Consider the following 26505-nt stretch of genomic DNA (forward strand, 5'->3'; position numbering starts at 1 on the left):
AGCAAGAACTAAGAAAGCTCTTTAAGTCAATATTGAAAGGTTACGATGTAGCCTATGTCTTTTCTTCACACCTAGAACAACACTAAAGCTGGGTTCACACTCATAGATATATTGTCCTTTAGTTTGAACGGGCGATATATATATATATATATATATATATATATATATAGTGCATTGCCGGGTGTGTACAAAGGATATGTCTGTGAACGACGTCGTACACAGACATATCTGAACAGCTCTGCAGCACAGCAGATGGCTGATATATCTGAAAGATATATCGGTATTCTGCTGGTGTGTATGGGCGGCCCGCCAATCGCCCGTACACATGCTACGGGACCCGGTAGTGATTGACAGATCAACTGGGTGGGCGATTTAAATGCCTGCCCATTTGAGTTGTCAAGCCCGGAACATTGGGTAGATGAATTGGTAAGCATGTATACCATCAACCTAGTGTGTACCCACCTTTTCAACCACACCATAGGCCAATTATTTACATTTCTAGCTATATATATATATATATATATATATATATATGTATATCTGTCTTTCTATCTATGTATCAATATATATATATAATATATATATATATATACACACACACACGAGGGCTGATTGAAAAGTAATGAGACTGCCTCTGTTTTTTTTGTCCTATAGGTAGACGTGGCAACACTATGCTGGTTATTGTGAAGCTCATACATTGATGTGTCTGATCCTGCAGTTGGACTGCTGTAGTCTTCTTTGTTTGGTCATTTCGTCATAGCGGATGAGGAAGACGTGTCTGTGAGATTACATCAGAGATGTGTTGTTCTATTTTGTGTTAAACTTGGAAAAAGCGGAAATTAAACTCATGAAATGTTACGACAAGCATATGGTTGAGAAACAATTAGCCATGCTGCAGTATTTCGGTGGTGAACTACTTCAAAGAGGGTAATACACGAGTGACTGACGAAGAGCATTCTGGGAGACCATCCACCGTGGTTACAGATGTCAACATTGCAAAAGCTGCGGAGATGTTGCAAAATGACAGGAGGTTAACTTTACGCTAACTTTCGGCTTCACTTGGCATCTCATATGAAAGGATTCAGCATATTGTGACAAAGGAACTGAAAATGCATCGCATGTGTGCCAGGTGGGTACCCAGCAATCTCACAGAAAAGCAGATGCGACGATGAGTTGAATCAAACAAGAATACCGTTCGAATGTCGGAGAACATACCCGATTTCCTGACACTGATTGTGAAGTGTGACAAATCGTGGATGCATCGTTATGATCCAGAATCCAAACAACAGTCCACTATATAGAAACATGCAAATTCGCCTCCACCCAAATAATTCTGTGTGATTCATTTGGTGTGTAAAGTCATGCTTCTGCTGTTCTTTGATGCACACGGTATGATCCTACAGCACTGGGTTCCTGTGGACAGACAATTAATGGTGGACTACTATGCAAACGTCCTGAGAACCCATTTGCATGGTGCCACGAGGAAGAACACATTTGCTGAAGAAACAGTGGTTTTTGCTCCAAGAACATGCCCGACCACATTTTGCTGCTGTTGCATTGGCAGCACTGACTGAAATTAATGGGACAGCACTGGAACACCCGCCATATAGCCCTGACTTAGCGCCCTGTGAATTCTGGTGGGCACTCCCAACCTTGAAAGAAAACTGCGCGGAAAAAAGTTTTCAACAGATGATGAAGTAAAAAATGCCACAGCTGCAACACAGAGGGGCCTATTCATCAAACGATAACTGGCCCGGTATATATACTGCATATATATATATATATTATGAGAAGGCAGAATAGAGAGAAGCAAAGACCTTGTGAAATATATATGTTTTGCACTTACGGAAGATAGGCCAATGTACGTAATAACGAGTGTTATTAAATTGTTGCATTGTACCATAAGAGTTCAGGAAATTGTTGACGAGTAAGTAGTAATTCAGCAAGACTTGTTTGCAAACTGTACATGATGCAAGTTAGACAATAATTAATATGTTTAAATGTATTTAAAAAAAACTTTTTAGCTTTTTGTTTTACCATCATTATTTGTTAAATGGAGTTGTCAGTTCTGTGTAGGATGTATTCACATCATAGCTTGTAAAATCAGGGTTGCTACAGGTTCCAGAGAAGATGATGAAAAGGGAGTGATGGAAACAGTTACCTTCCACTACATACTGGGCCGTATTTACAGTATCAATGAGTTTTATCATTCACAACGAGTGATAAAACTCTTTGCGTATTATAATGGTCCTCCAGCCAATCAGCTCCCAACTGTCATCTTTTTTAAAAATTACATTTGGGAGCTGATAAATGAGGCCCACTGTTTGAATTTCAGACCAGTAACAACCACACCCTATTGTCACCAACAACGCCCAGACCTTCCTTGCTAGGGACAGAACAAGGCATTGCAAAAATTGCAAGAGATCCTGGCAATTGCCTCCCAAGCCCTGTAGATGGGATGTAGTTAATAGACCGGCAGACGCGATACCACCGGTCTAAATCCCAACTCCTCCTGCCCGACAAGGGACTTAAAATAGGCGTCGAAATGCCGACACCTATCTTAATCCCGACGCCGGAAAACCAACCCCCGCCATCCCGATCGTCCTCAGATGGGTAAGTATAACACTTAACCCGGGTATGGGGGGATTAGGTTTAGGGACCCCCGGGGGGACTTAGGGTTAGGCACCCCACTGGGGAAGGTTAGGGTTAGACTAGGGGAAGGGGGGGTTAGGGTTAAGCACTAGGGGGGAAGATAGAGTTAGGCACCCCCCCTAAAGGAGGGTTAGGGGAGGGGAGGATAGGTTACTTACCTTTAGTTGTCAGGATTTCGAACCGCTGGCCTGCCGCTGTCGGTATTTGATCCGGCGGTTAAACAGCCACCGGCATTACATACTGTTTCCCTGAAGAGGTCCTCCCCAAGGTCTTCTGAGCACAGACTAAGCTGGTGCATGCACAATGAACCCTGGTTTGAGGCTTGAATGTACATGTGTCAGCCCAAGCATTCTCTCAAAATACTCTAAACTCTGCTCATGTGCGGGGAGTCTGTGCATATGCGGTGGGTCGGTGCAGGTGTGGGGGACGGTGCAAGAGCAGTGAGCAGAAAGTGGACTCAGGAAGGTATGCGGTCAGGAGGCCGGCAGTCGAAATGCCGACCGCTGTCATCCCGACTGTCAAATCCCGGCATGGGACTAATGATAGGCGTTGAAATCCTGACGCCTATCATTATCCACCCACTGAATCCCGACGCCCGGCATACCAAACGAAGGTAAGCTGGGAGTCAGGAGCAGACAGCCGCGGGGGGGAGGGTTAGGTTTAGGGGCTCCCGGGGGGACTTAGGGTTAGGCACCCCCCGGGAGGTTTAGGGTTAGGCTATGGGAAGGAGTGGTTAGGGTTAGGCACCCCTGGGGGGAGATTAGGGTTAGGCACCCCTAAGGGATGGATAGGGTTAAGGGGGGGGAGAAGGTTAGGGATAGTATAGTTACTTACCTTGTCGGGATCTTCACTCTTCTGTCTTCCGTCATCGGTATTAAATCCGCCAGACTCACGTCCGGCAGTATGTCATACTGATGCCCTCAGGAGGGAGGTTGCTGGAAACACTTCACTTCCGACTGTACTGCCTTGAATGACAGCACTTCCACCACTGTTCCCAAATCCTCCACAGAACTGACTAAATCACACCCAGTTCCTGACCACCTACCCTCCTATAATCACAGAAAAGCAGGTCCTGGCCAGGAAAGTTTGTTGACAAGCATGTTTATAGCTGCTGAGATGCATTAGCGATGGTTTTCTTCAATATTCACTGCATGCATAGCAGTGTTGTCACTGTAGGCTGTACTTCCAAGCCAGGACTGCAATACTTACAAAGCGAGTGATACTGGGATGTACTTTGGGTAGGTTACAATATTATAGAAATTAGAAATATTATAACCGAGTCACACCATTCAGCACAAAGTGACTGTCCAGCCCTTCAAAGGTGTTGAGCTATAAATTATCTTGCAACCTTATTTGCATATGTTGTCTGGGGTTTTTTTGCATGGGGTTCCATGGATTGCATTTGTTTTATTCAAATCATAAGAAAATATAAAAACAATAAAAATGTAACGATGATGTAAACTTTTTAGAAGTGCCATGAAATACGATCATATACAAATAGCTCCTCTCTTACTTGTATCTAAAACCAACTCAGGAGGACATTTATCAAACTTTCTAAAAAGGGCAGGTGGAGAAGTTACCCACAGCAATCACATTCTAGCTGTCATTTTATAAAATGTACTAGATAAATGCTAGCCAGAAGCTGATTAGTTGCTGAAGGCAACTTCTGTACTTGTCTTTTTAGAAAGTTGAATACACCCCCTCCCCGGCCAGAGTGTGCTACTAGTACAAAATATGTTTGACATTAAATTAGACAATACTAAATTATTTTGTCACATAGCTGTTTTGACTTATTTACCTTTACAGTTTCCTCTATATGCTATTTCCAGCTGAGAATCTTTACATTTAGCTCGCTGAAATTCACACCTGGAAAGAAATGTTCTTCCATCTGAGGCGCAGAGAAGTCTAGATGGAGAACCTGCACAATCCAGATTGCACTCTCTGTCTTTGTCTTGGTCCACTCTCAGAAACTAAAATAAAAACAAAATAAATTTCAATGTAAAAAACATAACAAAATGTTGCTTCAATAAAAATATATATACAGTATGTACAGATGTGTCCTCACTTATTGGTTGTCCAAACACTATATGGTGTGAGACACCCAGTGCGACTGGGACGCTCCTACTTTTATGTCTTAGGGCCGTATTCAATTAGCCGGAAAAAGTCGGAATCCGCTGTAAAGTATTGCGGATGACGTCATTTCGCCAGGCGGAAACTTTTAACCATATTCAATTGCAAAGACTTTTCGCATATGCACAAAGTCAATGCAATGTAATAGGCGAAAAAGATTCGCCTATGAATAGCAGGCGGAAAAAAGTGCAGAATTGCTGGTCCTTGCACCTGGTGGGTTTTTCACAATATTTTTTACTGCACTTAGAGATTTTAAAATATGCAAGCACTCATTTTGAAGTACCCCAAGTTTGACAGGACTACTTATTTTAACCAAAAAATACTGCATTAATCCATTCTTTGCCACTTGTGCAAAGACGCTAATTAGAAGCTAGTGAAACAACGACAAACAGCATTTGTAGCCCTATTCGGGGACATCTTCATAGATCCCCAATGTTATTGCACCTTTTTTGGGGGGTTCAGGCCGATTTCCCCATTTCTGACAGCACTTTCTGTCTGTTCTGACATCGCGGCTTGCCGTTTTCGCATCCTTTGGAATTGAATAGGCCGAATAGCGGAGTCGTGCTCAATAAGCTTCCACATCCAAAACACGTGATGTAGGCGGAAACTAGATTCCACCATCGGCGGTGAAAATATCGTGGCTAATTAAATACGGCCCTTAGTCACAAAGCCACACACAGTGTACTAGAGACGATGAGCTGCGACTTTAACCACACAGGAATTAGTTTTACACGCGTAAAGGACGTAGAAGCACAATGAAACTGAGGAAAAGCACTGGCTGCTGCATTGTAGCACTTCGTATACAGATTCAGACTCATTCGCATACACATACAAATGTCGCACACCAAATGAATCAGTTTAAGCTAGCAATGTCATTTTCAGCGAAAAAGACGTTCAGTGCTGCCGAATCGCAAGGGACAAAAGAACACATCTGTATACAGCTCAGGAAGGATGTAACAACTATGGTAACAACATGAAAATGAACAATATAGTGATACATTTAGATAATTATGCAAATGTTATAGTATTTTTAGGCTGCAGTAAAGTAATACTAAACTAGAGATGCCGAAACTCTGCCATTGGATTGCTGCCCGTCACTTCTGCCTGTACTGTTTACTCTTTCCAGGAGGTCAGCACCAAACCACTATCTCAACAGCAAAACAAATGAGGACTTGCTGTCCCGAAACGTCATGTTCTAGTCTGTAAACTCTGCTGAATAAATGTGCATATCTTTATATGGAGCCGCTTTCTGCATTGTGCATCCACTATTTGTTTTGCTGGTAAAATAAAACTAGACATCTGCCAAAACTCTACATCAATTTAGTGACCATAATCAAGAAAGTATTTAGTGCGAGTCTATAAATTGTACTGTACAGCTGATCCATAACACACAAACTTCTTACAAAGAGGTTTAATTTTCAGAGTAAATAAATATTTTGCATATTTTACATATAGTTTGATATGTGAATACCCTGCGTCTAAGTATGCCATATATAACGTCATTTTATTTATGTCTGGACTCAAAAGTCCATTATAAAATATGTTTACTATTTGTTCCATATATGCTGCCTCATATATTTTCAAAAGTCTGTATATCCAGATTCCTCTTTCAGTAGTTAGTGCTGCTACATTACTGTTGGACTACATTAATGTTATAACCCTGCCTAATCAAGGAAATACATGACTAATAGTCGAGATTCAAAGTATGTTTAATTCAACAGTTTCCTATTGCTCACATAATAAAGTACCATCCTATGTAAATGTACATGTTGGTGCCTTTTATTGTATGAACATTAGGGGGTAAAGTGTCTGCTTTTCAGGGATTTTTAAATCCCTGCACATCATCGGCAAATTGAAACACCAAACCACTGTATTTAATATTCAGTGATTTTGATGGGGTTTTGCAAACCTCTGTCGATATGCATCTATTTTACATCGGTTTTGTAGGGGAGTTTATCATTGGAATTTAATCAAAATGACATAAAACAGCCATAAAACCGATGTTAAGCCAATGTAAAACTGATGCATCTATCTGGCCAATCAGGAGAGGAATAACCATGAACTTATAATGAAGGTAATCATTACATATTCCAAAATAAATCAAAAACTGTTACATTAATAATTTGCTTAAGAGAGGGATACTATTTAATTAATATATTAGTGGAAAACATATTGTTTCATTTTATTAAGAGAGTTAATTATTTATTTTAATAAAGGAGCAATATTAAGTAATTACAAAACTTTTCTCACTGTACCCCTCTTCCTTTGGGGAACTAATTTGCTCACTCGGCCTCCGATGCCACCTGACGTCCCAAATCTACTTCTCCTCCCCTGACCCTTCACTTCTGTACTATCTTGTGTGACCAGCTGTCCCTCTGCTATCTCCACATGTTCAAAACTGAGGGTTTGATTCAGAGATGTACGTTCATCCGATGATGAACATACATCTCCAATGGTTAGGGGTCTTACGCTCGCATGTCAATCATGCTGCAGCGTTTGGAGGATGGAGCGGGGGCGTGGCTGGTCATCATTCCTAGGAAACAAGGACGACACGCCCCCATTTTCCTGAAGGGACAAGGCCAGGGTCTGCGTCGGCAGATGCAAATTCCTGGCTTCTGAAGCGACCAGGTCATGCTGCGGGAAACTTCAGCTCCTGCAGCCTGACCAAAGGAGCACCGTCTTGACCAATGGTCACGATGGCTGTGATGGTGCTTGCAAATGTAGCAAGGTGGTGTCTGACACCTCCATCTGCATTTGCATTAAGATGGACGGAATTGCAAAGCTGCTTGTGTGCGGCTCTGCAATTCCGTCCCTGTGCGGCTCTGCAATTCCGTCCATCTCTGAATTTGCCCAGAGTCACCACATCTCCTCAACTCTTCCTTACCATCACTAACACCACAATTGACCCCTCCTTCTTTATTTTTTCTCACCAGTATCTTTCCCAATCCTGTCACCTCTACCTTGCAAATATCACCTGGTTCAGAGGCGCACACAGTTCAAGCGCAGCTGCGATTTCTCACAGATTTGCGTGTGCCAAGATATGCAAATGTCGACCAGAGCATTCCTCTTGTGTACTTCCATGCGACGGACTGAGTTAACCCTGCGATGTCCACTTTGCATATGTGAGCAATGCTCAATGATCCAATCTCTCCACCATCAACTCACCACCAGTCCCTACCCCAAGCAGCACCTACTTGGCGCACAGCCTTCCTTGTAACTTTCTGAAAATATGGCCACTGTGGCCTGCGAAAAAAAATGCAGCCGCATGTCGATACCATGGATCGCAGACGTCATCTCAAGTCATAGCAATGTCGTTATGAAATGCATATGTCATCACACACATTGGTTCGCATGTGCGCAGTAACAGTTTTCTAGACTCTTTGCACCTGCGCAGTAGCAAAACATCGGCACTACATGCACCTCTGAATCAGGCCCATTATCTCCTGCCTTGGCTAGGCGGGTTGGGTATGAAATCCCGGCGGCTATCCGCCGGGTGAAATACCGATGCCGGAAGCCCGAACATGAAGAATCCCAATGCCTAAGGTAAGTAAGCTAACCCTACCCTCCCCCCGCCCTCTAACCCTCCCTTGGTGGCCTAACCCTAAAACTCCCGGGGTGGTGCCTAACCCTAAGTCCCCCTGGGGGGCCTAACCCTAACTCCCCCAGGGGGTGCCTCATTCTAACCCCCCCTCCCCCGCAGCTAAGAGCCAACAGTAGCCGGCTTACCTTCGTTCAGGAAGCCATCTGTCGGGATTCCGCCATCGAGCTAAAGATAGGCGTTGGGATTTAGACGCCTATCTTTAGTCCCAAATTGAGATTTTGACGCCAGGACTTAGTCAGACAGCTTCCCGGCCATCGGTATATTGACTACCTGATTCAATCCACATTAAATGCTGCAGCAAGCAGAGCCAGATTATGACAGGGACACAGGGGGCAAGTATCCCTGGGTCCTTTATCTCAGAGGGCCCCCAGTTTTGATTACAGCTGCAGTGCACTGCGAGCTGTAAAAATTGAAGAGAAGAGTGATGGTGTTGTCGTAACAGGGGCGAGGCTACATGGCACTGTGCAGCAGTCAGTGTCAGGCTGCCTGCCAGCAGCATGGGAGAGAGAAGGGGATGACAGTATACCCAAAGTTAATAAGTGGGATGGGGGTTACACATACAGTCACACACATACATACTGTCACATGTATATATGTATGTGTCTATAATTGTGTGGAACTGTATGTATATATGTGTGTGACTATATATATGTATGTGTATATAATTGTGTGGGACTGTATTATGTATGTGTGTGTGAAACAATATGTATATGTGTGTGTACACAAGTGTGTGACTGTATGTATGTACTGTATGTATGTAACTGACTGTCTATATGTGTGACTATATATGTGTATATGTGTGTGACTGTTTGTATGTGTATATGTGTGACCATGTATGTATGTACGGTATGTATGTAACTGACTGTCTATATGTGTGACTGTATATATGTGTATATGTATGTGACTGTTTGTATGTGAATATGTGTGTGACTATGTGTGTGACTATGTATGTATGTAGGTATGTACTGTATGTATGTAACTGACTGTCTATGTGTGTGACTGTATATATGTGTATATGTGTGCGACTGTTTGTATGTGTATATGTGTGTGACTATACGTATGGCTGGATACTGGTTATCCCCCCAAACATCATGATTTTGGTTGGACAGTCCTGTTTTTTTTTTCAGTCCCACCTATAGGCTGAAGGAAAGGTAGTGAGGCAACGCTCCCACCTGCTGTGTGCGTGAAGCTGTGTGCAGGGCAACAGCAGGGGAAGTAATGTGCACTCCCCAGCTTGAAGTGAAATGGGGGCCACTACCCCTGTTCATGACCCGATCCCCATGTCCCAAATGTGGGTCTTTAGAACCCCCTGTCTTAAGTGCCTGGGCCCCAAAGCCTTAATCCAGCTCTGACAGCAAGACTAATCATCCTGTCTCACTATTCCACATCTGCTGCACCACTTTGTAAATGATTACATTGGCTCCCCCATACCTACAAAACCCTCAACACCACTCCCATACACCTCTAATCTCAAATCAAAATACACTCCCTCTTGCCCCCTTAGATCCACTTCTAACCTGCGCTTCTACCTACAAGACTTCTAGTGGACCCATTTATAGATGTCTCTACCACACTCAATCATACTCTCCCAAATCTTTAAATGCTCTCTGAAAACCCATCTATTTGTTAGAGCTTACCTTACATTGACCTATGTTACCCTCAGTGATGCACCTTCACAGCTGTCAGAATCTTCACTCTGATGCACTCTCTGATGCACTCACTCCTCTTGTTTCAGCTGTATCCTCTCCAAATAAATTGTAATCTATATTGCGAGTAGGACCTTCTTTAACCTTTGTTTTTAAGTCTGTATTTATTTTGTTTGCCTTGTAGGGGGCTTATTTATCAAGTAAGATTTGTTGGATATCTGCTGAAAATAGTTTTCGCGGGGTATCCACAAATGTTCAGTGTCTGCTGCAGTCCCCCGGAGATATCTGCTGCAGTCCCCCTTTTCAATTGTAAAAACAACCCCCATAGAATTCTATGGGGGATACTTAACTGTAAAATTTACTAAAACTGATTGGTTGCTCTTGGCAACTTGTCCACTCTTTACAAGCTTTGAAAGCTTTCCCCCATTTTCTTAAACATCAACACTGTAATGTTATATGTATAGTATATAAATAAATATGACCACCTCAAACATATATATGAATATATATAAATTTATATAAATACACACACACATATTTTTTAGTCAGTTGCAGTCAGGAAGCCGATGGTCGAAATGCAGACCTCCGGCTTCCCGACTGTCTAATCCCGGCAAGGTACTAATGACAGAAGTCAAAATCCCAACGCCTGTCATTAGACCTACGCCGGGAACCCGACGCCCAGCATACCGAACGAAGGTAAGCCGGGCGCTGGGCACGGACAGCCGCTGGGGGGGGGAGTGCTAGGGTTAGGCTAGGGGAAGGGGGGGTTAGGGTTAGGCACCCCCGGGGGGAGGTTAGGGTTAGGCACTCCCCCCCAGGAGACTTATGTTTAGGCTACAGGGAAGGGGGGGTTAGGGTTAGGCACTTGGGGGGAGGTTAGGCTTAGGCATCCCTAAGGGAGGGTTAGGGTAGGGAGTAGGGTTAGCAATACTTACCCAAATTAACGATCAGGATCTTCACCCCTGCCAGGCTTCCGCTACTGTATTACATGCGGCAGGTGGTATTGCATACTGATTCCATTTTATATATATATATATATATAAGGACGGCATTGGTGTAAATGGCATACAGAAAATGTTTAAGGGGCTTTCTAGCAATAGAATAATGAATAGCTAGAGCATATAACACCATATACATATCACAATTGTATTTGATATAGTTATTACCACCCTGTTCAAGGTGGTCATGTTTTTAATCAAGATCTGTACATCTGAACAATGCTAATAGATGACCTACTTCTCTAAAATGCCTGTTTTGGGAGCATTCCCTCCTGCTGTACCCCAATTATCAGGATTAGTGGGGATTATCTTCTAAAACATTTGATTGCCTTTGGTATCCAAACCAGAAGTAAATTCTGCCTTTTATGACCATGTCAAATGGGGTTTCAGTTACAAAATTATGTGACTCCTAGATAAGCCCTGAACCCTCAGGGTGATATAAAGTGTTCAACTCTACTGGAGATCTATTTGTCTGAATGGCCAATGTAACTCACTACCCTGTCCTCTACAAAACAAGTCCCAGCTGTGTTCATTATGGGATTTTATTTGAAGTCCTTTATGCAATGTTTTATACAGCACAACACTATACACTGATTTGTTTAGTAACTATATGTAAATATTATTTAGAAAGCTAACAAGCCATATTTTCCTTTGCAATGCATTTCCTATTAAAAAGTTGACAACATTTATTTCAATAAAAGAAGAGATAAAAACATGATAATACACATGAGAAGCGCCACATTGATCTAGAAATAAAAATACGACAAAAGTCTGAAAACATTAAAATACACACAATAGTCAAAACATATTTAATATATTTTCCAGTGTATTCCTCACCCACAGTAGATTAAAAACAATACCTAACAGGTTTTCTATGTGATGTCATAATTTTCAAGTAAAAACATTTCTGATGAACAATGTATCCATATAGCACATTTTTATTGTCATGCAGCTGTCATGGGAAGTATTGGAGTAACCAGGTGCTGCCTTATTTCTTATATTTTGTTCTCCAAACACTGGCAAATATTATGGGAATGCATACACACCAGGATTATATCGGAACGACAAATCGGGCATATCGTGAAATGTGTATGCCCGATGTGCGCGCTCCCGTGGTCGCATGCGATATCGTGTGATTGACCGTGCTGCACAGCCAATCACACGATATCGAAAGTGGCGCCATACATATTAATGAAGGACGGATCATGTAATCGTTCCCTCGTTCATTAAATCGTGCAGTGTGTATCGACAATCATGCGACGTCCAGGGTGAAGGAAAATCGCCCTGAACATTGGCACTTATGCCAGTTGTTTATGGTTAACTTCATGTAGTTTTAAAACCAGCTATTAGTTACACTTCAGCCTCCTTACATGAAAGGTGAGTGCATTTGATTTTAACTGCATTTCAGTGTTGTTTGAATGCAGAGGGGGAGATGTATCTTGCATTGGAGAGAAATAAAATGTAGTAGTTGCCCAAAGCAATCAACTAGCTTCTAGATGTCATTCTAAGACTGTGCTAGATAAATATAATATAATAAAGTAGAGCACTCAAACTGATACAGTTGAAGAGTCTATTATTGCTCTTTTATTTACATTTTAATAAACATAGATAAAGCATGTAATACATGAAACATGCAATTCAATGAGTAACAATCTCCGTCCTATGTGCAATAAGTAGCTAAACGGAACAGAATTAAATCTTCTATATTAGTGTTGAAGCCAGTGTGAAAATAGCTTAATATGATGAAATAATGTAGCAATCGCTGGCAACAAGATAGAATCCACTAATATGTCTAAAAGTACCAAGTATACCTTCTAGAATCCGTTTGTAATAAAAGTGGATTTCCTTATATATTAATTTAGGTATTCCTTGCTGCTAAAGTTATATTTAAATTATGTTTTGGATCCGTGAGCCGATAATTTAAATTTAAACACTCCTAGAGTGCTGGTCCCACTAGTGTTAGTACCTGTCCAAGGTGAACAATGCCTTTTCCTATTCGGCAGGTGTGGCTCCAAATGAAGCACTCCGTATGTATCAAAAGCCGCAACTGTATTGTAATCCTTAGCGCCTGGCGCTTGTTAGCAGCACGACCACGCTGGCAGATCACCGCCGGTGGCTGGTAACCTCTAGTATCCCCGTGTTCCCATGGGCGCTGAGAGGGGGGGAGCGGATACAGTTTACCCGGGCCCGGGCTTGCTAGAGGGGTTTACAGTCAGTGCATCCAAAGTTTAGGAAGTAGCAGTAGGAGAGAGTGTCTCGTGGCTCACTTGTTCGGCAATGTAGACAGATGAAATAAACGGTAGGAGATGAAGGTCACAATTGGAAAAAAGCAGCATAATTCTTTGACGCGTTTCTCCGGGCACTATACCCCCAGTTTCTTCAGAAGGTTAGATGTTAATTGATTGCTGTAGGAAACTTCTCCATTTTATCACAGTCCAAGGCTTGATACATCTCCCCCATAGGGAATGCTTGCCGGCCTTTTTGGTTGCCCTCTCCCGGACCAGGATCGATCACTTTATGTGGTCTATTTACTAAGCAGTGTTAGGAGACAGAGTGAAAAGTGATAAGAAAGTGATAATGTGCCAGCCAATCAGCTCCCAACTGTCATTTTTCAAACACAGCCTGTGAGATGACAGTTGGGAGCTGATTGGCTGGCACATTATCACTTTCTTATCACTTTTCACTCTGTCTCCTAACGATGCTTAGTAAATAGACCCCTATGTGTTACACATCACAGGGACAGGCTCTTATCAGAGCTCCTGTCTCTGCATGTGAATATTGATACATGAGATACCCGTGATAAGAAATTATAATTATCTGGACCAATTCCCAATTAATTAAAAATATGTCCCTAAATGTTTTGCCCAAGATATGAACTAATACCTCATACTTTCATTTTGTTAGATGCACACAGATCTGGAATAAGAAGGACAAGCGCTAACTACTGTTTTTATTTTGTATACATGCAGCTGGTATTGTGGAGAGTGTGGATTAACCATGCGTAGTTATATATCTTTGCAGTACTGATGACACATTTACTTTTATCATGGCTTACTAAAGAGACAAATATTTTTCATGCCTAATTGTGCTAAGGTAACTATATATACTAGAATAGTTTTACGTTAACCATACACACACTCTATGAGCAATTTAGAGTTGAGTCTGCAAATCCTTTGCTTATATTTCTGACTTGAGTATGCCACCAAATGACAGAGCACACAACATGTCTTTTACCATTATGTCACTCTGCAAGCTATTATGCTAGAGGTTTATCACAATTTAATTAGATTGACAGGAAAGATCTGAAAACTCAAAGGATTATGGAGAAGAGAAAGTAAATAATGGAACTGTTCTAATGAATGAGCTGTGCAAGAATTACCAACAACATCAAAGAAACTAGGTAAAGTCTGAAACTTAATTTATTACAGTATGCACAGCTATAAGAAGCAGGGCCTTTGGATCACTAGACAGAGAAGGGAGAAGACTGCTGGTCTGTTAGACTATTGAACTGTAGATTAAGGTAAATGAGGACAGATGGACACATTTTGGGAAGAAGAATGCAGCTGTTTTCAGTGTACACAGGATAAACATAACAATATGACTATAGAGTACACACCTTATGATAGAGCAACCCAGCAATGTGGCAATGCGATGTAACGATACATTACGTCACCGGACACACTGCATGATCTGCTGTACAACGGCGCAATGTATCATTACATGCTGCAGGTAACAACACCGCGTCGGCCAGGGAATCATGCCATCTGTTGAGAGGCACAGCAGATGGGACAATTTAATGACCATTGGCCGGGAACGACATATTGGGCACACACACTATCAGATGTGCACGATACATTGTTCATCCACGTCGGAATAATATATTGGATGATAGCTCTTACAGTCTATACCCTGCTTAACATATCAAACATATGGCCTGATTCAGACCCGCTCGCGAGCGCACACCGCTCACAAGTGGCTACGGCGTGCGCATGCGCAAGACCCAGCCAGCGGTGGGCGCTCCATCGCTACAGGTCTCGCACCAAAACGGGGCAGCTATCGATTGTGATTGACAGATCGCCCCGTTTTGGAGGCGGGCAGGGGGTGTGGTTGGCCAAACGGAGGCGTTCCTGAAGGAACGTCTGCCGTTTGGGGGCGGCCTCAGTAGTGAGCTTCTGGCTCTATTAGATCCGAAAGCTCACTGGGGCTTGCGATGGATGAGACCCTACCACAAGGGTCTCGTCGCAAGCCCGATGGTCACGATGGTCGTGACCATCACCTGGCAGCTCGCAAAAGCTGTGGGTGGTCACCCACAGCTTAGCGAGCGGCCAGGAGGCCGGGTCAAAAAAAAATGGCGCCCTGATTCAGAGCGAGCGCTCTGAAAGATCAGACCCATAGATCATCTGCTTTGAGAGCTAGGGTTACAGATCAAGGGGAGAAAGAGGGACCTGCCAGGAGTGAGATGTTGAATGGAGTGGAGTAAACACCAGGCATCACATACTGATCGAATCAGTAAATTATCTCTCAGGGAAGAGGGGCACCAGAGGAGCGGATATGAAGGTGACTAATTAGATTAATATCTGGGATGAAAGCCTGATCTAAGAAAAAATTGGTATATGCGTTCTGCCCTCCTATCCATCTATTGTGTGCAGCCAGGGAATAATCCTTAAAACAAGGGAGAGTAACACCACCCAAGGATAATGACTGTCGAATCTTAAATAAAGAGATATGGGGCATTTATTGGGAAAATGAACTTACTCATTCATGTGTTGATCATTATTAAGGTGTTTTTTTTAAGAAGGAGGTGTAGCATTTGAAGGGCATATAATATATACGGGAAGCTGACCATCTTTATTAAAAGACAGTGTCCCAAATAGGACAAAGGGGGGTGAGGCCAAGTATGAAAGTCTGTAAACATTTTCTTGAATAATGAGGGAAAATTAGTCAAATAGAGTTGTGATGAGTAGGAGGAAAATATAATCCTAAATCCTTCAAGGATGAAGTATCCCATTGAAAAGGATAATAACCTGCCCATTCAGTACGTTTCCCTAAAAAAGGCTAGTGCTTCTGTTTTTGTCGAATTTACTAAAAAGCCTGAAATAGAATGGAGGTCACTTAATATTTGTAGTGCCTCCGGGCGGGTTGTCTTCACAGAGACTGTGAAAGTATAAAAGCAGATCATCTGCAAAAGCAGAGACTTTCAGTTCTACAGGGCCAACAATGATGCCACACAGCTACCTATGAAATGTTTAATTTAGGAGTCTAGGGTAAGGTTGAAAAGGAGTGGATAGAGAGGATGGACCTACCTAGTTCCCCGAGAAAGCTTAAAGGGCTTTAAGGCCATTCACATAGATGAATGCCTATGGATCACAATACAAGGTCTGGAAGACACACACAAAGGCAGCCCCAAAATACTGAAAGTGAAGATTCCATAATAAATGTGACCACAACACCCTGTAAAATGTCTTAACAGCGTCACAGCTCACTACTATATAATGTTGTTCAACACCAATGTGAGAACGAGTCATAGCTACCACCTGCTAATGAACATTGTGGATGGATGACAGATCCTTCACAAATCCCTTCTGCAAGGGGTGAAGCAAGGATGGGAGAAAGACTTGTAATCAGCAGGCAGGAAGTCTGGAAAAACCCTTCAGGTCCTGATTCAACAATGATATGGGTCTATATGATTGGACTAGAGTCAGGTCCCTGCACTGTTTAAGAACTATGGGCCTGATTCAGAGCCGTTCGCTATTTGTGGTCGCTCGTTTAAAAACAAGGGGTGGCTATTCAAATGATCCGTACGCACATTGCAGTCTGTTCACACCTCTAAGTCTGAACGAGCGAGCAAAACATACGCTCGTTTATTTGTTAAAAACGCCCCCTGGCCGCTTGCATCCTACGTCATGTCCGCTATTTATTAGATTAATCGAGTACATCGACCAGCGTATGAACTGCTCGCTATTCTTGTGGTTGGTGTTTGCTACCACAAATTTGCGAGCAGTTCTGGCTATAAAATAACCCAGTGACGTGGTCAGTGACGCTGCTGTTTTAAATATGCACACCCATAAAACGCCCGTTTTGACCTTTAAGCACGCCTGCGTTCGGATCTCCACTCCCCATTTTCAAGCACCTTCCCCTGTTACCACCCACATACGCCTCATTCTGTCACTCAAAATAGCAGGCCCTCGCTATATTGCGTACCAACGATTTTCGGCCGCACTGACTGGTTCGCGCATGCGTACTAAAAACCGTACGCATGCGCAGATGTGCAAACATCGCTCGGAACGAGCGTACTGCCGCTAACGAGCGGCTCTGAATGAGGGCCTATAATCCTAGCCATATTAAATCCTGCAGGAGACCCATGAATATCTAAAATAGAATTATAAAGGGATGTCATATGTCGCTATACATCTGGGGATAGTAATTTATAATATTGGGCACTAAGGCTGACTGGGCTCAGGGTCTTACCATTAGAGATGGATTTAATAACAAGCTGAACTTCCTTTTCAGTAACCGATGCTGTCAAAGAGTTCCTATCGGGTGCAGATAAACGAGGGAGACCTGCTTCCCTAAGGAAATGCATACCTAGTGTGGGATCATCCTCGGACATAGTGATTGCTAGTCCAGAAATGCTTCGGAAATGTCATCTGGGTCAGAGCGAAATGTGTCAGGGGCAGAACTACGTTTTAGAATACGGATCACTGTGTGTTGGGTTTTTATGACATTAGCCAGAAGTTTTCCAGACCTATTGCCTCACCAGAAGTATCTGTTTAACTTATAATCTAAGGTAAGTTGGGCACATTCTGTACACAAGGTGTCATACAACTGTTGTGCTTCTCTAAAGGCTTGATGGGTAGAGGTGGTATCATCTGCCAGCAGGGAAGAATAAGCCAGTGTGACACCAACACTCAGGACCCAAAACGGTTCCTGTAATTGTGCTGGTTCAAAACATTAGAGATAATATGTCCACGGAGCATTGGCTTGGAGGCAGCCCATAACAAATTGATATCGTCTAAGTGGGAATGGTATCTAAATACAAGCGTCTCGAATCCCGACCGCGGAACCCCGACAGGAGGAGATCCCGATGAGGGAAGGTAAGTACCCTAACCCTCCCCTCTCCCCCCCAACCTTAACCCTCCTTTAGTGGTGCCTAACCCCAACCTCACTGGGTGACTAACTCTAACGTCCCCCCAAAGGTGCCTAACCCTACCCCCCCTCCCAGCACCCTAAACCTAAGCCTCCCGGGGGTTGCCTAACCCTAACCTCCCGATGGTGCCTAATCCTAACCTCCACTCACTGCAGCCTAACCCTAACACTCCCGGGGGTGCCTAACCCTAAGTTCCCCCTGGAAGTGCCTAAACCTAACTCCCACCTTCCCTGGGGACATGAGCATACTTATCCAGACATGGACGTTCGGTATTCTGGCGGTTCGCGATGCAGACACCAGTATCCTGATGTCATTCGGGATATCAGCGTCAGCATTATCCCAGGCGACAGGATTCTGGCATCTGTATATCGACGGCCGGCATCCCATCTGCTGGCAATATGACTGCATCCAGTCTAAGTGTACTATATTATCATCAACTTAGTTAATATTGCTGAGTCAAATATAATTTGAAATCTATAGAGGAGGCCAAAAAGGAGGGAAATCTCCAAATGTAAGATAGCCAATGACAATGTGAACCAGGTTGGGGCATGATCTGAAATGGCAATGTTACCTATACCAGAGTTCCTTAGTCTATGTAGGAGAGTAGAAGATATTAGCCAGGAACAATTCTGGAAGGAACATGGTGAAGTTGTGCATAAAAGGTGTAGTCTGTAGACATGGGATGTTGGTACCTCCATGGGTATAGCATCCAACACCTTTGCAATCTACTGTAAGTCTACATAATTTTAAATGTTAAATGTAACCCATCCAAATTGCTGCATTACATTGAATCATGCTTGCAGCCTTTGTTGACTGAACAAAGTGGAAATTTGAGAGCTACAAGTCAGTTGCTACATATTTTTAATTCTGTTAAGTCAAATACAATATACTGTATGACTGCACGCAATTTTAATTTTGCACACTCCTGTATTAGACACCGAAGCAACTATTAATATTTTACTGTAAGTATGTTTTGGAAAATTGCCCTCCATGAGAATGCTACTAGTAGAGTGTATTATCAAGGTGATTGATTTTACTCTCAAGCACCATTACTGTAAGTAAACTCAGGGGATGACAATGGGCACAAAGTTTGCATCCAGTTTTGCCAATCTGTATTCAAAAAAGAGCTTCATACCACCTAGTTGACTAATTAGTTTGAAAAAGTTTTAATACTGTAAGTTGGGGATGGAACATTGATGTTCTTATTATATTTGGAATAACTTAACTTCAAACTGTTTAAATTTGGAATTCACAACTGACTTTAGCATTCAAAAGGTGGTTTATTTAGAACTGAACATTAAGATTGATATCATCTGTGCATACAAGGATTATCCCATATGGTGGATTGCAACAAATTCATCCTAGTCACAAGTAATTATTATAAAGAGTGACTCATCAATATCCTGGGATACAAGCTAAGAAGCTGTTTAAACACAGACACCAACATAACATAAGGGGAAGATCTAATACATTCAAAGAGAGAAATTCTGATATGACAGAAATAGAAAAAAGAGTTTGAATAACACTAAAAGGTGGAAATAAATACTCTCCTTTCGAATAAAGTCAAAGGAGGAAATAGAAGAAACAAGATACAGATGTGTCCTCATACACTATTACTGCTGTGGTGCCAAACAGCCCTTCTCGGGGCACCAGGTCTCGTGCTACTTTTTCACTGAAATATGCATCTTAGTCGCAATATGATGCGACAAAACAGCTTAACAGCTGCACTGACTCACTTGATGTGCGACATTTGAACATCTTTGTGCGAATGGGTCTGAGAGTGAAAAGTGATAAGAAAGTGATAAGGTGCCAGCCAATCAGCTCCCAACTGTCATGTTTCAAACACAGCCTGTGAGATGACAGTTGGGAGCTGATTGGCTGGCACCTTATCACTTCCTTATCACTTTTCACTCTGTCTCCTAACATTGCTTAGTAAATAGACCCCTAAATCTGTATATGAAGTGCTATGATGCAGCGGCTGTGGCTTTTTTCACACCTAATTCTATTGTGCTTCATCTGCAACTTTGTACATATTTAACTATTTCCTGCATGGTTAAAGGTGCAGCCCAGCATCTCTGGTACAGATTGAGTGGTGTTTTTCTATGTCTGCAGTGCAAATAAGATGCCAATTTAATTTTTCCACACCAAGGTCCGTTGTGCTTCATTTAAGGTGGGTACATATTAGATGATATGTCACTCGATCCAGCAGACATATCATCCGCATCGGCAAATGTATACCCTCAGTGTGGACCCTGTGAGCTCAATCTATCAATTTGATGAACAACCCCATCAGAATTGGCTAATGAATGCTAATGAATGACATATCGTTGTTCACCACATTGTGTGAGGTCAAACGACTGCACGATATGTCATCTGTCGCATCGTGGGTCGGCTGGGTACACATGTCCCTAATGTGTACTCAGCTTTACAGACTCAGTCGCATTGCATTTCAACTAAGGCTCATTTTCAGGGGAAAAAGACACTTGGTCCTATCAGAGTCACACGGCATCTGGCAACTCACTTGCACCACATGGCGTATTGAGGCTAGGTGTATGAGGACACATATGTAGTAAGCTGTATTATGCAGTGAAGCAGTCCAGCACCGAAATGTAACAACATTTGTAATAGATGCTGGAACAAACTCTTGACAGATGAAAATGTAAGACAGATACTCCCTCCACATCCATGGATTAATTCCAGGGAAGACCCTAATTTCAAAAGAAAAATTAGTGTCAAGCTGTATTACATTCAAGTCTATGGAAACCTGGTTTGGCCAATGAAAAACTGTTATTTACTATTACCACAACTTTGACTACAATAAATCGTAGACCACGTGCATGAAGGTTTGCTCTGTATTCACTGACACTTTAAATAAATTCCAATATACTCTGCCATAAAACAGAAGACCAACTGTGAACACAATGCGCTATATGCTTATTAGAGAGCCCATGTTGGGATCAGAAAATCCGAAAAAATTAGCAAAAAATTAAAAGTTAGGAGATATGACTTGCACAATATCAGAAATAGTCTCCTTACTCATAGTGTGGGATCGGTATGACATACCGCCGGACGCTTGGAATTCCGGCAGTGAAGATCCTGACATGTAAGTATTTTAACTATTACAAACCTACCCCCCCAACCTGCAGCCTAAACCTAAGTCTCCCGGGGGGAGTGCCTAACCCTAACCTCCCCCCGGGGGTGCCTAACCTCCCCCCCTTCCTCTAGCCTAACCCTAACCTTCCCAGGGGGGTTCATAACCCTAAGTCCCCCCCAGGGAGGCCCTAACCTAACCCCCCATGCGGCTGTCCGCGCCCGCTGCCCAGCTTACCTTCGTTCAGTATGCCGGGCATCGGGCTCTCGGCGTTGGTAAAATGACAGGCATCAGGATTTTGATGCCTGTAATTAGACCCCTGCCGGGATTAGACAGTCGGGAAGCCGGCGGTCGGCATTTCGACCGTCGGCTTCCTGACTGCATCCCCATAGTGTTTAATTGCTGTTTCAAAGAACATAACCAAAACTCCAAACTCCTCAAGTTTATGGGGATTAAAAATGCGTTCTGCTTTGATAAAAATATCTTGCATGATGGATATTTAATTTAGATCATTTTTCCCCAAATGTTTTAACAGAATCGGTATGTGTGCCGGTGGTTCAAATCCCAACGCCAGAAGACCGCAAAAGCAGATCCCGACAGGTAAGTTTTTTCATTATCCCTAACCCTCTCCCCCCCTAACCCTAAACCTCTTTTAGGGGTGCCTAACCCTAACCTCCCCCCCTAGTGCCTAACCCTAACCCCCCTCTAAGTGCCTAAACCTAACTGCCCACACCGCACCCTAAACCTAACCCTCCCGAGGGAGTGCCTAAGCTTAACCTACCCCAGGAGGTGCCTAACCCAAACCCCCCCTTCCCCTAGCCTGACCCTAACCCTCCCGTGGGGGTGCCTAACCCTAAATCCCCCCCCGGGAGCCCCTAACCTAACCCTCCCCCCCCGCACGCCCGACTTACCTTCGTTCGGTATGCCGGGCGTCGGGATTTCGGCGGGTGGATAATGATAGGCATCGGGATTTTGATGCCTATCATTTATTTCTTTATTAACAGTTTCTTATATAGCGTAGCATATTCCATTGCGCTTTACAATTCGAATCAACATTAGTAGAACAAGACTGGGTTGTAAAAGACAGACATAAAGGTAAGAGGGCCCTGCTCACAAGCTTACAATCTATAGGGAATTAGGTGTTGATACACAAGTATAGGGATTTGACAGTCGGGAAGCCGGCGGTCGGCATTTCGACCACCGGCGTCCTGACTACATACCGGTTTTAACAATGATTTAGATTTTTTTTAAATGATAAATATGTGCGTAGGCTGCACACTTATGGCAACCTTTCCATAAGATTAGGGCTGACTAGAAGTAAGAAATGAGTCACCTCATTGCACAACTGTTAAATATCATTTAGGAGCCAGTTAGCTATCTTGTATTTCCCATATGCGTTTCTTTTGAGACTTTATAGCTTACATCGGTGTTATAGGTTTTTAATATGTTTCACTTTTGCTCATTATTCTGAATGATATTATAACATTGTTATGTACAGATGTGTCCACATACATCTAGTTTCCTTGCGCGTTAAACAGCCCTTTAGTTTAGCCATGCCGTGATGCAACAAGGTAGTGCAGAACGTATTTTCATGTGACTTTTCTCTTAAAGTTGGTCTTATTTGCAAAGTGATGCGAATAGGATGCATAAGCAGCTCCTGCTGATTAAAATGATATGTGGCATGCCTATATTCTGTGTGCGACTGCGTATGTATCTGTATGTAAAATGCTACGTTACAGTGTCACAGCCACCAACACTGTAATGGAAAACACTGTATGCAGATAAAACACAAGAAGAAGCTGCTTGTGTTATACAGGTATCTGCATGCAAAATGAAGATATAACACAAGCTGCTTGTGCATTCTATTCGCATTGCTTTTCGAATAAGACACATCTGAAGGGTAAAAGTCGCACAGTGCTCACACATTATGTGTAACGCGACTTGTAGAACACGGAGGATAGATGTATATGGACACATCTATATATGTCTATAATGGGGTATTATATTCCATTTTCTATCCTTTAACACAGCAAAGTTTAAAGAAAATAAAAATGAGATACAACCTTGATCACAGTGGGCATTTAGCTGCCATATTGATATGGGAGGTTTTGTTCACTAAAGAAAGTTTTGTGTTGACTTTTTGAAAGAAGAACCTAGCAACACAGTTTATTTTCTTATATTATACCAATATTTAGTTAAACAGATCAATGTGCCTAATATGATAAAAATTTGTTTTAGCTTAAATCATTAATTGTGCTACACTTAGGGTTGCTATATTTTAAAAATAAAAACCCTGGACACACTGGGGGTGTGTCCAAATCAGAAAGGCATAGCCTTTATACACAGTATTCCACACAGTAGTATCCCTTATACACATTATACCACACAGTATAGCACCCTATTCACATTAAAATTACTGTGCAGCATAATGTAATTACAGAGCTTTATGCCTTACCTATCTGCCATTAAAGAGTGGACTGGGTCTGATGCCCAGCTGCTCACCAGTGGCTCAGACTATTGCCTGCCTAGCATAGGGCATATAAAGTGACGTGGGCCTAAGGCCCAGAGCCATTATTACTTGTGGCACAGACCCTCTGCCTGCCTAACATGCCCCAAATGCCTGAGGCCTGATTGCACCCATGGGCCTAATACCCAACACCTGGTGGTCTAGGGAGAGGGGGGGAAGAAAAATGACCAGTGGGTAAGGCCGCCTACTGGTAAGCTGGGAGAGGCTGCAGTGGGGTGCTTCATCTAGCTCTTTGTTCCCACCACCTCAGCAGGTACAATTTAGGGTGCCAGGGAAGTCAATTGTACATGGTATAAAAATGCTTGGCACTCCAATATTTGTATAAAAACAGCAATGTGTTTAATAGTCATATAGCATAGGCAAAGCTAGCAGCAACGTTTTTGGCAGTACTTGCCTTTCATCAAGCTTGATAAAGGATAGAGCTATAACCAAAACGCTGGTGCTATCTTTGGCTTTGCTTTACGACTAAAAAACACATAAACACATTGCTGTTTTTCCATAAACGTTTTCTATAAACGTTGGAGGGCCAAGCATTTTAACACCATATATATATATATATATATATATATATATATGTAGGTGAGCCTTTATTGTGAGAAATGGTATATGCAACTATAAATGGTAAAAGACTTTAAGGGGTAGCTCCGATAATGTGTTGGGTGTGAAAAAGGGTGGTAGCCTCAGTCTTTAAAGTCCAGGGCTATTCAATTAGAGCCCATTTTTCTCCCCCAGTAAATTAACTGTTAACAGTGTGTTAACACATAGAATATGGAATAAGTCCCCGCGTCGGACCTATGTGTTAACATGGACAAGGCACCCGAAAATAGGTTATATATCGTGGATTTCTTTTCGAGCCTGCTTAGGCTGAAAACAAAATCCCCATTAACTGCAGCCTGTTGGCTGCCTTTGGGGCTAGTCGAATAGTCCTGGGGGATCAATTAGCTCATGGTAAATTACCACGGCTAATTGAATTTCCCCCTTTATGATCAATGCAGGGAATAAAGCCAATTGACATGTTTGGTGTAGGGTACGTAATTGCTCAAAGTTATATATATATACATTCCAATGCATGCACAAAAACATGAGATCCAACCACAGATGGACTGTCATGCACTCTGATGAGGCCCTAAGATGGCAACTGTCACAGTGGGGGGCTTTTGCTTGACTTTTATGGAATCAACACAGTTAGAATGTATCAAGGCTGAACTTTATAAATAAGTTCGTTTCAAAACTGCTGTGTAACTTGTCACATTTAATTGAGAAAATTGCCTTGTTAGCATCAGAGAGTACTGGTAACCTCTATCTTGTCCTTTAGACGCAACAATATTAGAAAATTTGTCTTTCATTTAATTTTTTTTCTGTAAGTACAGTGTATTTAAAGAAATTAGCACAATAATTTTGCTCACTCCATTGTACTTCATTGATAGTCTGGCAAGCACTTTATAGTAGAATTTGTCTACTTTAAAGAATAATACACCTTTTAATACCAATAGGTAATCTACCCTGTGATACAGCTGGTTGCTACTATGCCACAGAATAAGAATCTATAAAAGGTGAGTCCAATTCTGCATAGCTCACAGCTGTAAGGACTCCTGTCACTGACCTCTGCTTATGTATGAGCGCCCAGTTATAGCCCAAATACGTCTCTTTAGTGTAGATGTGAGTGATATATGTCCGACTCTGCATCGTACGGAGCCGGGTGTAGTAAAAAAGGCTGCAGCCCAGTGTTAAGGTCTCTACATATGTTTAACAAATCGATATTTGAAGCAAACTTAATTTCCCAAAAAAATACCATAATAGCCAATTTATGTTTGACTTCAAGATTACTTCAAGGTTGCGCTCAGATTGTTCAGCTGTTTAGATAAACAAATATTTGTATATCCAATTTTTTTTCACATAGACATATGGAAGATCGAAGCAGCCTCTGCCTCTTGTAAGTCAGTTTTTTTCTTGTTATCTGAGAAACAAAAATCTGGTTCTGTTTTGCTCAATGAAAAATCTGACAATTGGTTGTTTGAAGTTCTGCCCAACCATCAGACAAGTACACAGACAAATGATAATTTCCATGTGGAACAATGTAGAAACTCACATCTGCTAATTTTTGTGTACCTGTGAGGCATCAACCCAGAGAAATAGCAAAAGGTCAAACTTGCTCTTTTTCTTGAAGAGATGTGTGAACAAATCACAAACATAAGGGAGCACTTGGAGGAATAAGGATCACGCTATCAGTGACTATCAGTGACTGCTTTGATGCATACATGATGTGAGTAGGTAACTAAGCTTTTAAAGAATACACAAATGTACAGCACTTGAAAATAAAAAGGCAGCATATGCTGGAAGCTTTTCAGCTCATCGCTACTACTTATCAAATGTTTCCTAAGCTTTACAATTTACCCATATTATACAGATGGAAAAGGTTTTTCATTATCTCTACTATTTTAGAGGCGATGGGTACAGAATGCCGGCGCTCAGGATCCCGGTGGTCAAAATCCTGACGCCGGCATCCCGACAGGGTTAGGATACCGATACCTGTTGGTAGGTATCCTAACCCTCCACCTACCCCTAACCCTTCCTCTCCAGTGCCTGAACCTAACCTTCCCTCCAGTGGCTAAAGCCATATATGCCTACCCTCTCGGTTTTCGCAGGAGGCTCACGATTTTTTCAGGCAACCCCCCGCATACTGAGAAGGGTAGGCACCTCCCGCATTCTGCCC

The 26505-nt window shown here is 42.5% G+C and overlaps 1 protein-coding gene across 1 annotated transcript in view; it reads right to left on the reverse strand.

Moving 5' to 3' along the window:
* SMOC2 (SPARC related modular calcium binding 2) overlaps positions 1 to 26505 on the reverse strand; it is a 424404-nt gene that overhangs the window by 291405 nt on the left and 106494 nt on the right. The window contains exon 2 of the mRNA XM_088448976.1: positions 4451 to 4622. Within this exon, the coding sequence (XP_088305102.1) occupies positions 4451 to 4622 (172 nt within the window). The remainder of the gene's footprint in view (positions 1 to 4450; positions 4623 to 26505) is intronic.

This window comes from Taudactylus pleione, unplaced genomic scaffold, assembly GCF_031769625.1.
Source record: "Taudactylus pleione unplaced genomic scaffold, aTauple2 ptg000473l, whole genome shotgun sequence".
NCBI classification, from domain to species: Eukaryota; Metazoa; Chordata; class Amphibia; order Anura; family Myobatrachidae; genus Taudactylus; species Taudactylus pleione.